Source organism: Cavia porcellus, unplaced genomic scaffold (genome assembly GCF_034190915.1).
Source record: "Cavia porcellus strain 051 isolate PalLab524CR breed Dunkin Hartley unplaced genomic scaffold, mCavPor4.1 scaffold_5, whole genome shotgun sequence".
In the NCBI taxonomy this organism is placed as follows: Eukaryota; Metazoa; Chordata; class Mammalia; order Rodentia; family Caviidae; genus Cavia; species Cavia porcellus.
The window spans coordinates 95,713,541-95,726,980 of NW_026947488.1; the positions used below are offsets into that span (position 1 = coordinate 95,713,541).

Here is a 13,440-nt window from a genome sequence, read left to right on the forward strand (position 1 = left end):
AAGTGCGGTTTACAAAGCTCGTGATGACCTCAAGAGGAAGAACAGGGAACAACCAGCAGGGATACGGGGAGTCCCTCTGCCTGTGAGGAGGAACGCTCTCAGAAAGCAGCAAGCAGCCTACAGGTTACGTTTATCTTGGCTAACAGCTTTATGAGGCACAAGATGGTTTTCAAACGATCCTGCACAAAGGCTGAGGCATGAGGTCAGGCAATATCTTCTAGGAGTGTCTATCCGTGCTAGAGGAAGGCAACCTGCGGCCTGTTTGCGTATCAAACCTGGTGAGCGACAGGGAGCACAGGGAAGGAGGGGGAGGGTCCTTTCATCATCCACCAAGACCAGCAGTTTAGCGAGGCTCCTGACAAGTTGGCTATGGAACAAGTCAACAAATGACCAGAATGTTCTTTCTTAAAAAAGAGATCTTGCTGGGTGTGAAGGTACACCCTACCATCCCGTGTCCTCAGAAGGCCAAAGCAGGAGGACTGCATGCTGCCTCAGAACCAAGGGGACAAGAGGAGCAGCTCAGTAGCACAGCATTTGTCCAGTGTGTGAGAGGTCCTGGGTTCAAACCCCAGTACCAGGGTGGGGAAGGAGGAGGGAGGGAGGCAGAGAGCGTGCTTTGGATGGAGATTATTTATTCAGGTATTCACCGGACATCACTGTTCACCTGACACTTTCACAGACATGTATTTCATGTTTCGGTTCGGTATTGCCTTCTTGCACACACCCATTCTCAAGCTTGTCCTGTTACTCTCTGAACCCATCTCAGCGTTCAGGGAATGCTTGTTTCTCCTGGTACGCTATAATACTGAGGGTCTCTCTTCCTGGAACTTTTTACAGACTTTGAAGAGGACAAGCTCTCCTGGGCGAGCTTTTGAATTCTCCCCCATGGATTATTTTCCTGCCAATAGTAAACACTGGTCCTGGCTCAAATTCTTAGCCCACCTGGGTCCTAGATTATATCAGTCACTCCCTTTCATTGATCAAGCCACTTTTTCACAGGAGTAAGGCCAGCACCTGTGGCTTTAAGATGAGAACCAGCATCAGATGCTGGGGAGCGGAGGGCACTGGGCTGGGCTGCCCTGAGAGAGCAGTGGTTCTGAGAAGCCACAGGCTCCAGTCTCTTCCACTGACCCGGGAACCGTGAACCTGCTCACAGGCACTGCCAGAGGACCCTGCACCCAGGCAAGGCGAGTGGGTATGCGAGCCCCTCTGCGTGACCTTTTGTCTTCTCTGGAGACCTGTTTTGTTTTGTTTTTGGAGACAAGGTCTCACTAGGTAGTGTAGGCTGGCCTTGAACTCGAAGCAATCCTCCTGCCACAGCCTCCCAAAGGCTGGGGTTATGGGTATGTGTCACCCCAACTGGCGCAGAATACTACTTTTTAATGGTTTTCAGAAACGGTAATTTCTAGACCAGCAGTGAGGCGTGTCGGGGGCAGAGCCACCATTAGTTCTCTGATGATGGGGCAGGGGCTGAGGCAGGGAGCCTGAGGAGAGGTGACAAGGCTACTCGCAGGCAGTCATCCGTGTCCAGGGCAGGGCTGGGCACACAGTGGCTGCGAGCAGATATAGTTTGTGCAGCAGGGACCCCACACGGCCCTGCTCCGTCTTCAGGTACAAACTGTGGCTGCCCTCACGCTACCACGATGCAGCTGCGCAGCACGACACAGACCATGTGGCCCAAAGCCTGGGCAGTCCCTGAGGCCTTTCCAGAAAACCTGCCCATTCCTGGGGAAGGGTGGCAGGTGGCCTGGTCGGGCGCTGTGTGAGGTGGGTAGAGCAGACCACGAGTCTAAGCCGCAGGCGCCAAGCACTTCACAGCCGTGCCGTGCTCTGGCCCTGTGGGGCCCGGAGGGCTGGGACCTGGAGCATGGGAGCCAGGGCCTGCTTAGGAACAGTCTCATGGCAAAAGCAACGACGGCAAGATGGAAGCGTGCTCCTTTCTCTTTACCTCCAACAGAAGATCGATCAGCGGCGTCTGCTTGCTGGCAGGTGTGAGACAGAGGTTGTCTATGATTAAGACCCGCATGAAGTCGAAAACGAACTTTTTAGCCGGGTGGTTGGTCAGATAGGTCTTTGTGCCCACATTGCAGTACTCCGACTGGCTCCGGTTCATCCCCGTGTCTGCGGCGAAGGCTTTAAACTCCTCGGCGGGAGACCCCACTTCATCATCAAGGTCAGTCACCTGGCAAAACCACAGGGAGCCACGTGAGGTTCACTGGGACACTTGCTCGTGCTTCCCAAACATGAAACAGCACACAGCGTCCTCCTTCGGGACATCCTCCCTGCCATGCTACGCAGCACCCTGCTCACCCTGACCGGGCTTCCAGCGCACCGGCAGTCCCTCAGGCCAAGGGCCCTCCAACTGACCACTCCACGTACCTGCAGCTCCGTGGCATCACGGGCCTCTTGTGCAAAGAGCCTTTTGGTCTAGTAATAGTACGACAACCACTACTTTTGGGTACGGGAAGTCTGCCTACTGAGAAGTCAGTCCACTCTAGATAAAAGCCTGGCACACCCCAGTAACTAAGCTCTGACCCATTTTCTTTGCAGGAGACAAAAGCCCAAGTGAACAAAAAACAACAAAGGTATTTCCAATTGTTAGTGAGAGAAAAATCAGTCTTGAAGACAAGTAAGAGGCTGATGAGATTTTTAAATATTGCAGGAGGTTACCTTTTTACCAAAAATGATAGCTCTAAAATTATACACAAGCCAGAGTGCTAAGGTAATGCGTTACGGTGTAAGCGACTGTCTCCTAGAATTCTCAGTTTTAGAATGACTATTTTACCTTTACACAGGGAGAAAAGGAGGTGGTTTGCTCCAGGTCTTCCAGTACATGACAGAATGGAAAGGGAACGACTGAGGGTACTACTGAGAAGGACAGAACAAGGATCTGCCCCATTTTTATCACGTTGTAATAATTTTTTATTAAATTAGTACAAAATAGGAGAAATGTTAAGCAAAGTAAGAAAAGCTGGGCAGTAGAAATAAGAGCACATAGCTCCATCTTAGGAGTTGGAAAAGTTTGATATTTTGTTTCTGTAAGTTTCCTTGTGTCTTCTTCCACCACATAAATGCATTAACAATCAAAGTATAATTATTTAATGCTTTGTGAATCTGATTAAAAAACCTGACTGGCACGGTACTAAGAAATAATTTGATACGAGTCACTTTTTATATTTACATAGTTTTTTTTTTTACTATTTTAAAATTAGAGGTATTCCTGTCATAATTATAAACAAAATTAGCCTGTGTTAAAATATATTCCTGGGGGTCAGAGATATAGCTCAGTGGCATTAGCACCTGCCTGGCAAGCACAAGATCCTGAGTTCAGTTCCTGGTACCAACAACGAACAAACAAAGAAACCAACTATATATATACACACACATATATCCTTGGGTGCTTTATTCACATGTCATTCACTCTTGAAATTTTGAAGGCTAATTATATGGCATATTTTAAAATATTTTACTCAAAATCAGCTTTTAAATTTCACTGAAGGAAGCTGGGCATGGTGGTACATGCCTATAATCCCAGCACTTGGGAGGTAAGGCAGGATTGCACTGAGTTTGAGGCCAGCTTGACCTACACAGTGAGTTCAAATCCGGTCTGAACTACATAGCAAGATTGTCTCAAAAAATTTTTTTCTTTCCACTGAACATTTTGGTGAGGAATAACAGAACATATAATGAAATTACTGGTAAAATTTTGAAAATTTCTTTCTATAAAATATAAAATACTCAATATCTAAGTCTAAATTAGGCATGGAAGATCAATGTTAAAACTGGATTTTTGTATCAATGTTATAGTATTCAAAATATAAAATATTTAATACTTATAAACATGCTTTTATAAAAGTAAATCTTGAATTACTAAGAAAAAAATAGTCAACTCTGTACTTCATTTGTAAAGATAAATCCAGCAGATGTCTACTCCCTAAAATACGAGGGTAAACAACTGGTCTGGCTGGAGATCTGCTAGCTGAGAAAAGGGTTTATAACCATACAACTATCATGACACCACATCAGACGAGTCGACCGGACGTAGAGAGGGGATTAGAACAAGGGACGCACAGGAACACAGGAAAACGAGGAGGAGCTTCCCTGCCGCTGCGGTGAAGACGGCAGGAAGCTGCAGGGTGCTCAGGACACGAGGCTCAGAGACACGGGCCACTTAACGTGTTCCATTAAGTTACGAAACCAAGATTGGCAAGAAAGGATGTGCTAACCAGTGCACAGACTAGCTGCAGTTTTGCCACCTTCCTCCCCTTTCCTACCATCTCTGAGTAGGGGCGGATATTGAAGGGGAACACAGTCGCGGCCAAGGCGCACAGGAAGTCGGGGCTCATCCACATGGAGGCCAGGTCAGGCACGTTGTGGTACAGGTAGCGGAAGAACTGCATCAGGGTCACTGGGTATTCGCGCAGCCAAGACCCCTCTTCCTCCGACTGCCATGGCTGCAAGGCGAGAGCAGAGGGAGGTTACAGAGCTGCTGACACTCCCGCTACTCACAGCACTTTCACAAGCGGATGTGTCAACAGCCCAGAGCTCTGTAAACCACATGTGTGGGCAAAGATGTGCACAGCTGCGCAGAAACAAAGCCCTGAGGACTGGGAGGACTCCATGTTCACTGGAGAGCTCAGCTGCAGCTCTGATCATCTGTTCCTGTCAGCAGGCCCAGTGCTGGCTGTGCTGTGCATTCTGTGTACCATGCTGGAGTCAGGAGTGAAAGACAAGGTGGGGAGCACTTCATCCTCTGAGCCGCTCACTGTACAACAGGAGTGATGCTGCTAAGTACAAGGACACGTCTGTAACTCCAGCATTGGGGAGGCTGAGGCAGGAGAGTTCCTGTGAATTTGAGACCAGACTGACCTACATAGTGAGTTCAAGGCCAACCTGCACTACATAGTGAGAACTTGTCTCCAAACAAAACCAAAACCAAAAGCAATCTTACATGGTGTACACAAACAAAGTCATAGAAACAAATTAAACAAATTATTCACAGAATTCCCAGGCAACAGATGGGAACATACATGTTCTGTTCAGTTGTTCACTTCCAACTTGGAAATAATCTGAACAAAAAAAAGTGGAAAATAAAAACTTTCACTGTTAACATTTTTAATCTCTCTTCTAGAGTTGAAACTGTGCATGAGTGTCATTATGTATAAAGTAAGTCTCCACTCTGCACACAGGCAGCCATCGGAACCTAGTCTCATCATGAGTGGTGTCAGTTGGTGCTGCGGAAGCCCTGACTACATGCCTGGCTGTCCTGTAAGTACTGTATTTGTATTTGAATTCATTTACGCTGTGGAAACTGAGGCACACGGCAGTGTGAAGCACCAGAGGCAGGCCCTGGGTTCTGGAGTCTGGGTCCTAATGGCTGCACCTGTGTCCTTCCTGCAGCTGGTGAGGCGGAGTGGAGGGAACAGAGACCTCCCAGCAAATACGCAGCAGATTCCTCTACACAAGTCAACAAGCAGGCCAGACATGGGAAGGCGAAGCGGCGCCCGGCTTACCGAGTTCAGCATGCTGCGGAGCATGCCCAGCAACAGGAAGGCAGCCTCCGTGCACACGCTGTGGACGGACGAGACCACGGTTCCACTGGAGGCCGGGACACCAAAGATAAACCTCCAGATCGAGTCCAAATCGAACTGCAGAGGCCAAAGGCACTAGAGGTGAGGCACTTGTAGTTTTTTTCAGGAGAGATTCTAATTAAGTTCTAAGAACAAATTTATTTGATTATTTTAAAGTGAGAAATGAAGAAATAGAGACCTAGCAACTCGCTATCCCCCATTTCAAAACCCATTTTTATGGTTATATTATGCATGATCGTGTGACCTGTCTTAGGTATCTATGTTTAAAATGCTGCTTTCATGTTCATAAATAAGCAAAAATAAAATACAAGATGCTGTTAGAGAAGTAACAATTGTAAGGAAGATCTTTCTAAAACACCATGAGGACCTCACTTCCTCTACTTTTGGCAACGTTTTAAGTCAAACCTAGGTAAGACTTAACAACAGAAACGCATTTGAAGAGCTATGTTAGCATCAGTTTTATGTGATACTTTATTATTGTGGTGCCACAGGTGTTGAAAATCATGTCAGAGAGCAGACACAGGGCTCTGGGCCTTGACTTACTCTAAGGCTCCAGCCCAAGTATCAACTACTAGAACTGATCTGAATAGGATCTGGCACTGAAAGGAAGTAAAGTTGAGCTGAAAAGCTAAATTCCTAAAACTCTGTAGTGCAACAAACGTAAGATTTACACAGACATTCGTAAAAGTTTTGCATTAGAAGTCAAAATTGCCATTATTTTTCCAACAGTCTATGTTAAAAAAACATTAAAAGTATTTCTCTAATCAGACCCTCACCCACTCCCTTCATCTTTCTCAGAAAATTAAATCATATTTCTAGATAAAAATTGCATAGCTCCAAACATTCTTTCAACGACCACACATACCCTTCTACCTCCTACGCACGATCATAGAGAGGCACCACAAAGCGAAAAAGGCCACGTGGTGACGAGGCCCTTCTTGTTGGGAAGAGTTATGGACAGAATTTTCATCTGGTTTCCATCCCCACGAAAGCGGGGGAGTCAGAAACGGGTGTCATGTGATTACCCCGGCCCGGAAGGCGCTGAGCACACAGTCAGACACACACCTTACTAGCTAATTCCTACCTGGCCACCCTGCTTACATCGGCTGCTGGCGACAGGCGCACTGACCTGCAGGTTCTCAGGCAGCTCACTAACTGGCTGCTGCAGAAACAAGGCCATGAGGAGAAAATAGAGGGCAGGGACATTGGTGTGCTTAGGGAGGAAGGACTGCAGAACCGGAAAGCCGGGAAAGTGGCAGGCGTCCCGGTTAATCTCCCTGATGGTCGATCTCCCGCCGGCACTCCTCCCCACATTGAACCCTAGGAGAAGAGGAAATATAGCAAATGAACAACCAGCAACCACACTGCGCCACAAAGGGACAGAGACTCAGCACGCATGGCAGGCACTTCCATCCCGAACTTGCAGGTAAGCACAGGCCATCAGCTCTCAGCTGTTCAGGGTGTCTTCCGCTGAAAGTCACGCTTTGCTGGCTGTGTGGCTTAGCAAACTTGTGCAGTGTATGAAAATACTTAGGGTGATAAAAATCCCACTCATTAAAAGAGTAACTTCAGCCAGGCCAGGTGGTGCACACCTATAATCCCAACTACTCAGGAAACTGAAGCAAGAGGATCACAAGTTGGAGGCCAGCCCATGGAACTTCTGAGACCGTCTCCAAAAATTAAAAAGGGCTGAGAATGTAGTTCACTAGTAAGAGTATCTCTAGGTTCAAAACCCAGTGTTGCTCATCCCTCTAAAAAAGAGTAACTTCAGAAATACTTTCTTTTTCTTGCTTGTATTCCTTTAAAAAGACAGTGTAATTCAAAATATAGCCAAGCTTGAGAATACTGCACAAATATACTTTAGAACTATATTTGGTACGGTAGTTAATGTACTTTATTGGTCTTGAAAATCATGATCAACCAGTTAATCTTAAATTATGGCTTTAGAGAAGGACCAACAGAAGAAACAAAATGGCCTTCTCTACAGCGTGCAGGGCAGCTGGCCGGCAGAAGGGCAGTTAAGTGTAAGCCCACTGTGGTGTGGCTGTCCACGGGCGCTGGCCGCTGGAGCCTTCTGCAGAAAGCCAGTTTTTCCAAGAGATGGGCAGCGCTTCTCCCTGGGGCTCTACCAGCCAGTTCCTGTGTTCTGCAGTGAAATTCAGTCTGCCTCCCAAACACGCCCTTTGCCACCCAAACCTAGTATGGTGCTCAACACTATACAAGCATCCAGCATCAGTCCATCTTACAAAAAGCAGTGAGGAACTGACACATGCTTGGAAGCCATTTGTATTTCAAATGGAGTCACATTTTTTTTTACTAGGACGGAGTAAGCACACATTTGCCACTACTATTTAACATAATAAAAGAACACTTTCCGTCTAGGTTGCCTTTTATCCTAACCACCTACTGGGTGTGATATAAGTTAATCTTCTAAAGTACATCTCACCAATTAACGAAACTTTCAGGGGACAGCAGTTACCAGGCTCCTCAATGTATCATCTCAGAACCATAATGCGTATGTGAACCATAAACTGCTATGATCGATTTTGTAAGAGAAAATATGAGGCACATTCCAGGTCACAGAGTTGATGAGTGGGGGGACAGTGTAGGAGGCCAGCATCTTTATTTATGTATTTACAGTATCTGTAAGACTGGGCTGCTGACATCACTGTTAACCACTTCTCTACATCTCTCAGAGAATGGCTACTTAGGACCCGAGCTGATTTTTTTCTTTATTGTAAGTTCTTTAATTACTAACAAAAAGTAGCACTTTATACATAAAATTGAAAAATAATTTTGCTCTAACTGCTGGTCCTAAAGGAAAGCAATACTGAGGCATGGGGGTGCAGCTCAGCAAGAGTGCAAAAGGCCCTTGGGTTCAAACCCAGGCACTGCAACACAAACTAGAACAACAAAACCAGGAAACCAATATTAGCACTGTCCCATCCTTTTTGAAATCCCATACTATATTCCCCCTACTCCTACTAATCTTTAGGAATATGTGATATACTATGATGGCATTAGGCAATGTTAGGTATTAATTCAGATTACAGTTACATGGATGGTATTGTTATAAACAGATTTTATAGCACCTAATGAATATGAACTTTAAAGTCAAAATCATTGATTCCTGGAACCAAAAATAAAGTCAAAATCATTAGGTTGCTTTTCAGATCAAAGAGAAATGGTATCAAATGATATAAGATATCTGTACCTGTCATATAGATACATACAGATAGACACTAAGGAGAAACTAAATTAAATGAGATTAAATTAAATAGGCCAGGCATGGTGGCACACTTGTAAATCCTAGCCCTCAGGAGGGGATCCCTGCGAGTTCAAGGTCAGCCTGGGCTACCAAGTGAGCTCAAGGCAAGCTGAACTGCATGATAGTGAGAGCCTGTCTTAAAAAAATTCTGCAATCAGGACAGCATGTGCAGTGCACAAGCAGGTACCGATGAGGGATGAACAGGCTCTAACGCACACTCAGGTGGGTCAGATGTGGGAATGCACAGCTCTAACATTACCAAACTGATGAAAGATGGAAGAAACCCAGGACAGCGAGGAGACCACTAACTTCCTGGCCTGGAACACCTATGGAATTAATAACCTGAATCTCCTGATTAGAGAGACTGATTCTTAACTTACACTAACAAGCTTAATTTATTTCTTATAAAAATGATTTCTGTCATCTGAAGTAAGCATCTATCTCCAGATCCATGAGGGGTAAAGGCAATGACATAGTGAAAAAATTCTGCAAATCACAATGTACTCTGTAAAGATTAGTGACCACTAGTGCTGCTTTTGACTTTCCTAGGAAGCAGTCCCTTTCTGTCCTTCAGCTGTTCTTCTGGTCTACAAGCTAAATTTCCTGCTATGAAACTGCCTAGTTAACACATTAGGTTACAGTTTTCCCCAGAGCCTATGAAAAAATACTGATCTATTTTTCAGAGTGCAAAAAATATCTATAATAATAATTTAAAGTCAGACATGATAGAATATGCTTGTAATCCCAGCACACGGGAGACTGAGGCAGGAGACCTGCCTTTGATTTGAGGCCAGCCTGGGTTACACAATGAGACCCTGTCTCAAGCCCCTTCACAAAACAAAACAAACAAAAAAATGCAAACAAAAACAAAAAACACAGTAACTTTTTTTTTCTGGTCTTTTTGAGATAGGGTCCTGCTCTGCAGTACAGGCTGGCCTTCGGCTCACTTTGTAACCCAGGGTGGTCTCCAGCTCACAATGATCCTCCTACCTCAGCCTCCCAAGTGCTGGGATTATAGGTGTGCACCACCATGCCCAGCAACAATAATTTAAAATGTTTTAAAGCAAGTGGTTTTCTTGAAAAATCATTTCATGCTTCACTGGAAATGCTCTCTTCTTTATCACATACTGTTTCTTCAGATATTTTCCACATGTATAATAATAATACATCAGCGCAGTCCAGATCAGAAGCTGTCACCCTGTCACCTGCCTTGATAGCTGAATTGACAGCAGGGTCACACACAGGGAACCCCTTTTCAAGTCTTAAATCAATGGACTCCATATAAATTCTGATTCCTGACCTTCCCACCTGACAAAGGTAAGTTCTTGTGATCGTCTTCTTGGGATCAGACAGATCACAATTATACAGAATTTTATGTAACGCCATAAGAAGAAATTACCTTCAAAGTACTTTAAGAACTGAAGACTGATTTTCAACAATAGCATTATCTTCAAGTACCTCTTTCCCACAATGAGATCATTAATACAACAAGAAATGCCAGTTCAAATGACTCTGACAGGCATACAGGAGGCTCTGGTTTTCCAGTACTATCTCAAAGCTTGCTTCTCTGTGCTACGTACTAATGGACAGAGAACGCATCGCTGCGGCTGGAACGCTGACTGTAGTCCTTGAATGCCCCAAGAGGGGACTTCAGCTCTGAGTGACCTGGATTCAATTCTAGCCCTCCCCAGCTGTGGGACAAGTGCACACCTACGGGCTGGCTTCCTAATCTGTAAATTGGTTGAGATGGCATTTATGCTTTATGTAGTTATGGTGCATCAAGTGTTTAGAAACTGACAAAATGAACACTCAAACATCTATTATTAGTAGTACTGCGGCTACTACTTCTGCTTTAGATGATTTGCTAGTTATTTACCTATAGATGAAAGAGGACCTATGTTAGAAAAAATAGTAATATGTAGAGTTTGCAAATTTAGTGTCCTGTAACTTCAATTTGAATTTGAAAACCTCTAAGCCTTTCATTCTGTAATTATATGATGATTATGACACATAGCAGTATCAGATAACCCGAAGAACATGTGCTTATGTAAGCTTTGGACACAGAACACAACAGCTCACTGACAGCAGCTGACTGTCCATGGCCGTACCTAAGACAGTTCCGATCTTGTTGGTGAGGACGGAATCGGTCTGCTCAAGCCATCCTCCGCCGCTGAGCCCTTCTTTAAACTTGATGAGAATGGACTGGTTGCTCAGCAGGACCACAAGAATCCGCATGGCTGCCGTCACCGTGGTGGAGTGCAGGTGCTCCTCCATGAACATCATGACCCAGTCGAAACCCAGGGTCCTGACCAGCTCCTCACAAGCTCTATTCATAGACAGGTAGGTGAAAGGAGTGAAGTTAATTCCAGCAATCAGGAATTCACACTGAAAGGTATAAGTGGGCTTCCTGCTTGAGATGCCTTGTATTTCATAGTTAAAAAATCTATAAAAAGTCAGCGGCAATGTCTTTGTGGCTTGACACGGTTAACCAGTATTAGCACATGGTACCATCAATTCCCAAGTTTTTACTTACTGCAAGTTAATGCTTGTCTTTTCTTTAGATGTATAAACTAGTTTCAGCAGAATATCTAGAAGTCTGTTCCTCAAAAGTATAAGATTAGCAGATACAAGACCTCCAAACTCCTCTTCTGTCCCTAAAATTAAAATACATACATTAGATGCCCATAGCAGATAATATATACAACATGATTCTCTGAAACGTCACTTTTTCTAAGAATGTTTCCCACTAACACAAACAAGGAAAAAGATCAGTGAAACCATTTCTCTTTAGAGCTCTGAAAATTGTTCTTTCACATCTGATGTTGCCTACATTATGCCTTCTTTTACATCAGTCCCCTTTTTCCTCCACAGCAGGGAAAAGCCATCAGATGTGGACTACATAAATCAACGTACTACTTGCTGCAGGGCCTCAACCTCTTAGAACATTCATTTGTAGTTTCTTTTTTGAAGGGCACAGTTAAATTTATCAACTTATATTGGTTGGCTTTAAAATGTGCTTTCATCTTTTATTCATTATGGATGCTTTGAGCTCACCCAGGAAAACTGAAGACCTGCTCTTCTCCCAAGAAGCATAGATTGGTGATTTGCAAATTGTCTTATCAAAAGCATCCCATTCAACCTAAATTGCCTAAAGAATCACTTCCTTTAAATACTATTTCTACAATAAATTCACACAGACAAAATTCTCCCATAAAACTGAGACAGCAATGCCTACATCACAGAGCTGTGGTATGCAACACTCAACAATGATCAGTAAATGCTGTCCTGATCTGGTCTCTAATCTTGAATCCACTGCAATCCACTTCACCAAAGGAATGTCACCATTGCTCCAAACGAATGGTAGCCCCACCAAAACTTACCCTGTGATTTGCAGTGATTCACTTAGATGCTCAGGCCTCCTAGCCTCTCCTTTGGAAATCATGACTGCACTACTTTTTCTTACTTGTGACACACAGGGAAGTCTGTACTCAGGATAAGACAGTAGACACAGAGGACAGAATTCCTCTGCAAGCACCAACCCTTACTTCCAAGACTTCTCTAGTCTCTACGTGTGTGCATGGGGCTTTAAGAGATGAGTGGGGCATGACTGTGGAATAACGGAAGAGGATAAGATTAACAGTGCTGAATGAAGACAGTTATGGGTCGGTGTCCACAGGAGACTGGCTCCAGGGCTATCTAGACGCCAGTCTCAGAGATGCTCAAGCTCCTTCTGCAAAACAGCGCAGTCTGTGCACCTAATCTACACAGCCCCACTCACATGCTTCCGATCCTCTTTCACGGCCTTACAACACCTAACACTGCACAAATGCTATGCGAAACGCTGTCCTCGTGTACTGTTTAGAGAATAATGACAAGAAAAAATGTCTGTGCCCATCACAGACATCTCAGTATGCAGTTGGGTGAAGCCACATATGGAGCCCAGGCTAGTTGTATATAACCTGTGAATTTAATTACAGAGGTCAGTCCAAAAGGGCTTTCAAAATACTCCAAAATCAACTCTCCACCTTAGAATGCACAACAGGAATCATATGGGAACATAGGGAAGATATGCAAAATGTGCTTTAAAAAAGATGTTCATCATGGACTCAGCTCACAACTTACAATTACTGGTATTTTGTGTACTACCCGGAACATATATTCTTATATTATGCTTACATAAAGTAATTCTAGTAAAATGTCCATTTTCCTAGTGACTACTAAATACTTAAAAAGGGAAATATTTTTATTGCTCTGAAACTTTACATTTACAGTAAAATTTATACCCCATTAAACTTTGTAGGCAATGCTATCTTTTTGCATATTGAATGGGCTTGATATAAAGTCGACACATCTCTGAAAAGACTACACCCTGCAAAGTAAGGAGAAAACTTACACAGCATTATCATTTTGTGTCAAAAGAAAAAGGGCATAGTAATTAGTTAATTGCTATCTTTCTCAAACTCCAGAATCAACTTACCAGTGTCAAGTTTCTCTTCATTATTTATTTCCATAACTACAAATTTCTCACAAACTGCAAAGGTTGGCAAAGTAGAAGAAATAAACTGGCCAAACCTTAAATAA

The 13,440-nt window shown here is 44.2% G+C and overlaps 1 protein-coding gene across 12 annotated transcripts in view; it reads right to left on the reverse strand.

The window, feature by feature from the left end:
• Wdfy3 (WD repeat and FYVE domain containing 3) overlaps window positions 1–13,440 on the reverse strand; it is a 277,794-nt gene that overhangs the window by 69,503 nt on the left and 194,851 nt on the right. For 8 of the 12 annotated variants that reach the window (XM_063249360.1, XM_063249363.1, XM_063249366.1 and 5 more), the window contains 7 exons: window positions 13,337–13,431; window positions 11,393–11,513; window positions 10,968–11,185; window positions 6,676–6,911; window positions 5,514–5,648; window positions 4,227–4,454; window positions 1,949–2,182 (listed from right to left, as the gene is read on the reverse strand). In XM_063249360.1, coding sequence (XP_063105430.1) covers window positions 1,949–2,182; window positions 4,227–4,454; window positions 5,514–5,648; window positions 6,676–6,911; window positions 10,968–11,185; window positions 11,393–11,513; window positions 13,337–13,431 — 1,267 coding nt within the window. The remainder of the gene's footprint in view (window positions 1–1,948; window positions 2,183–4,226; window positions 4,455–5,513; window positions 5,649–6,675; window positions 6,912–10,967; window positions 11,186–11,392; window positions 11,514–13,336; window positions 13,432–13,440) is intronic. The other 4 variants (XM_063249371.1, XM_063249369.1, XM_063249365.1 and 1 more) reach the window with 2 other exon arrangements.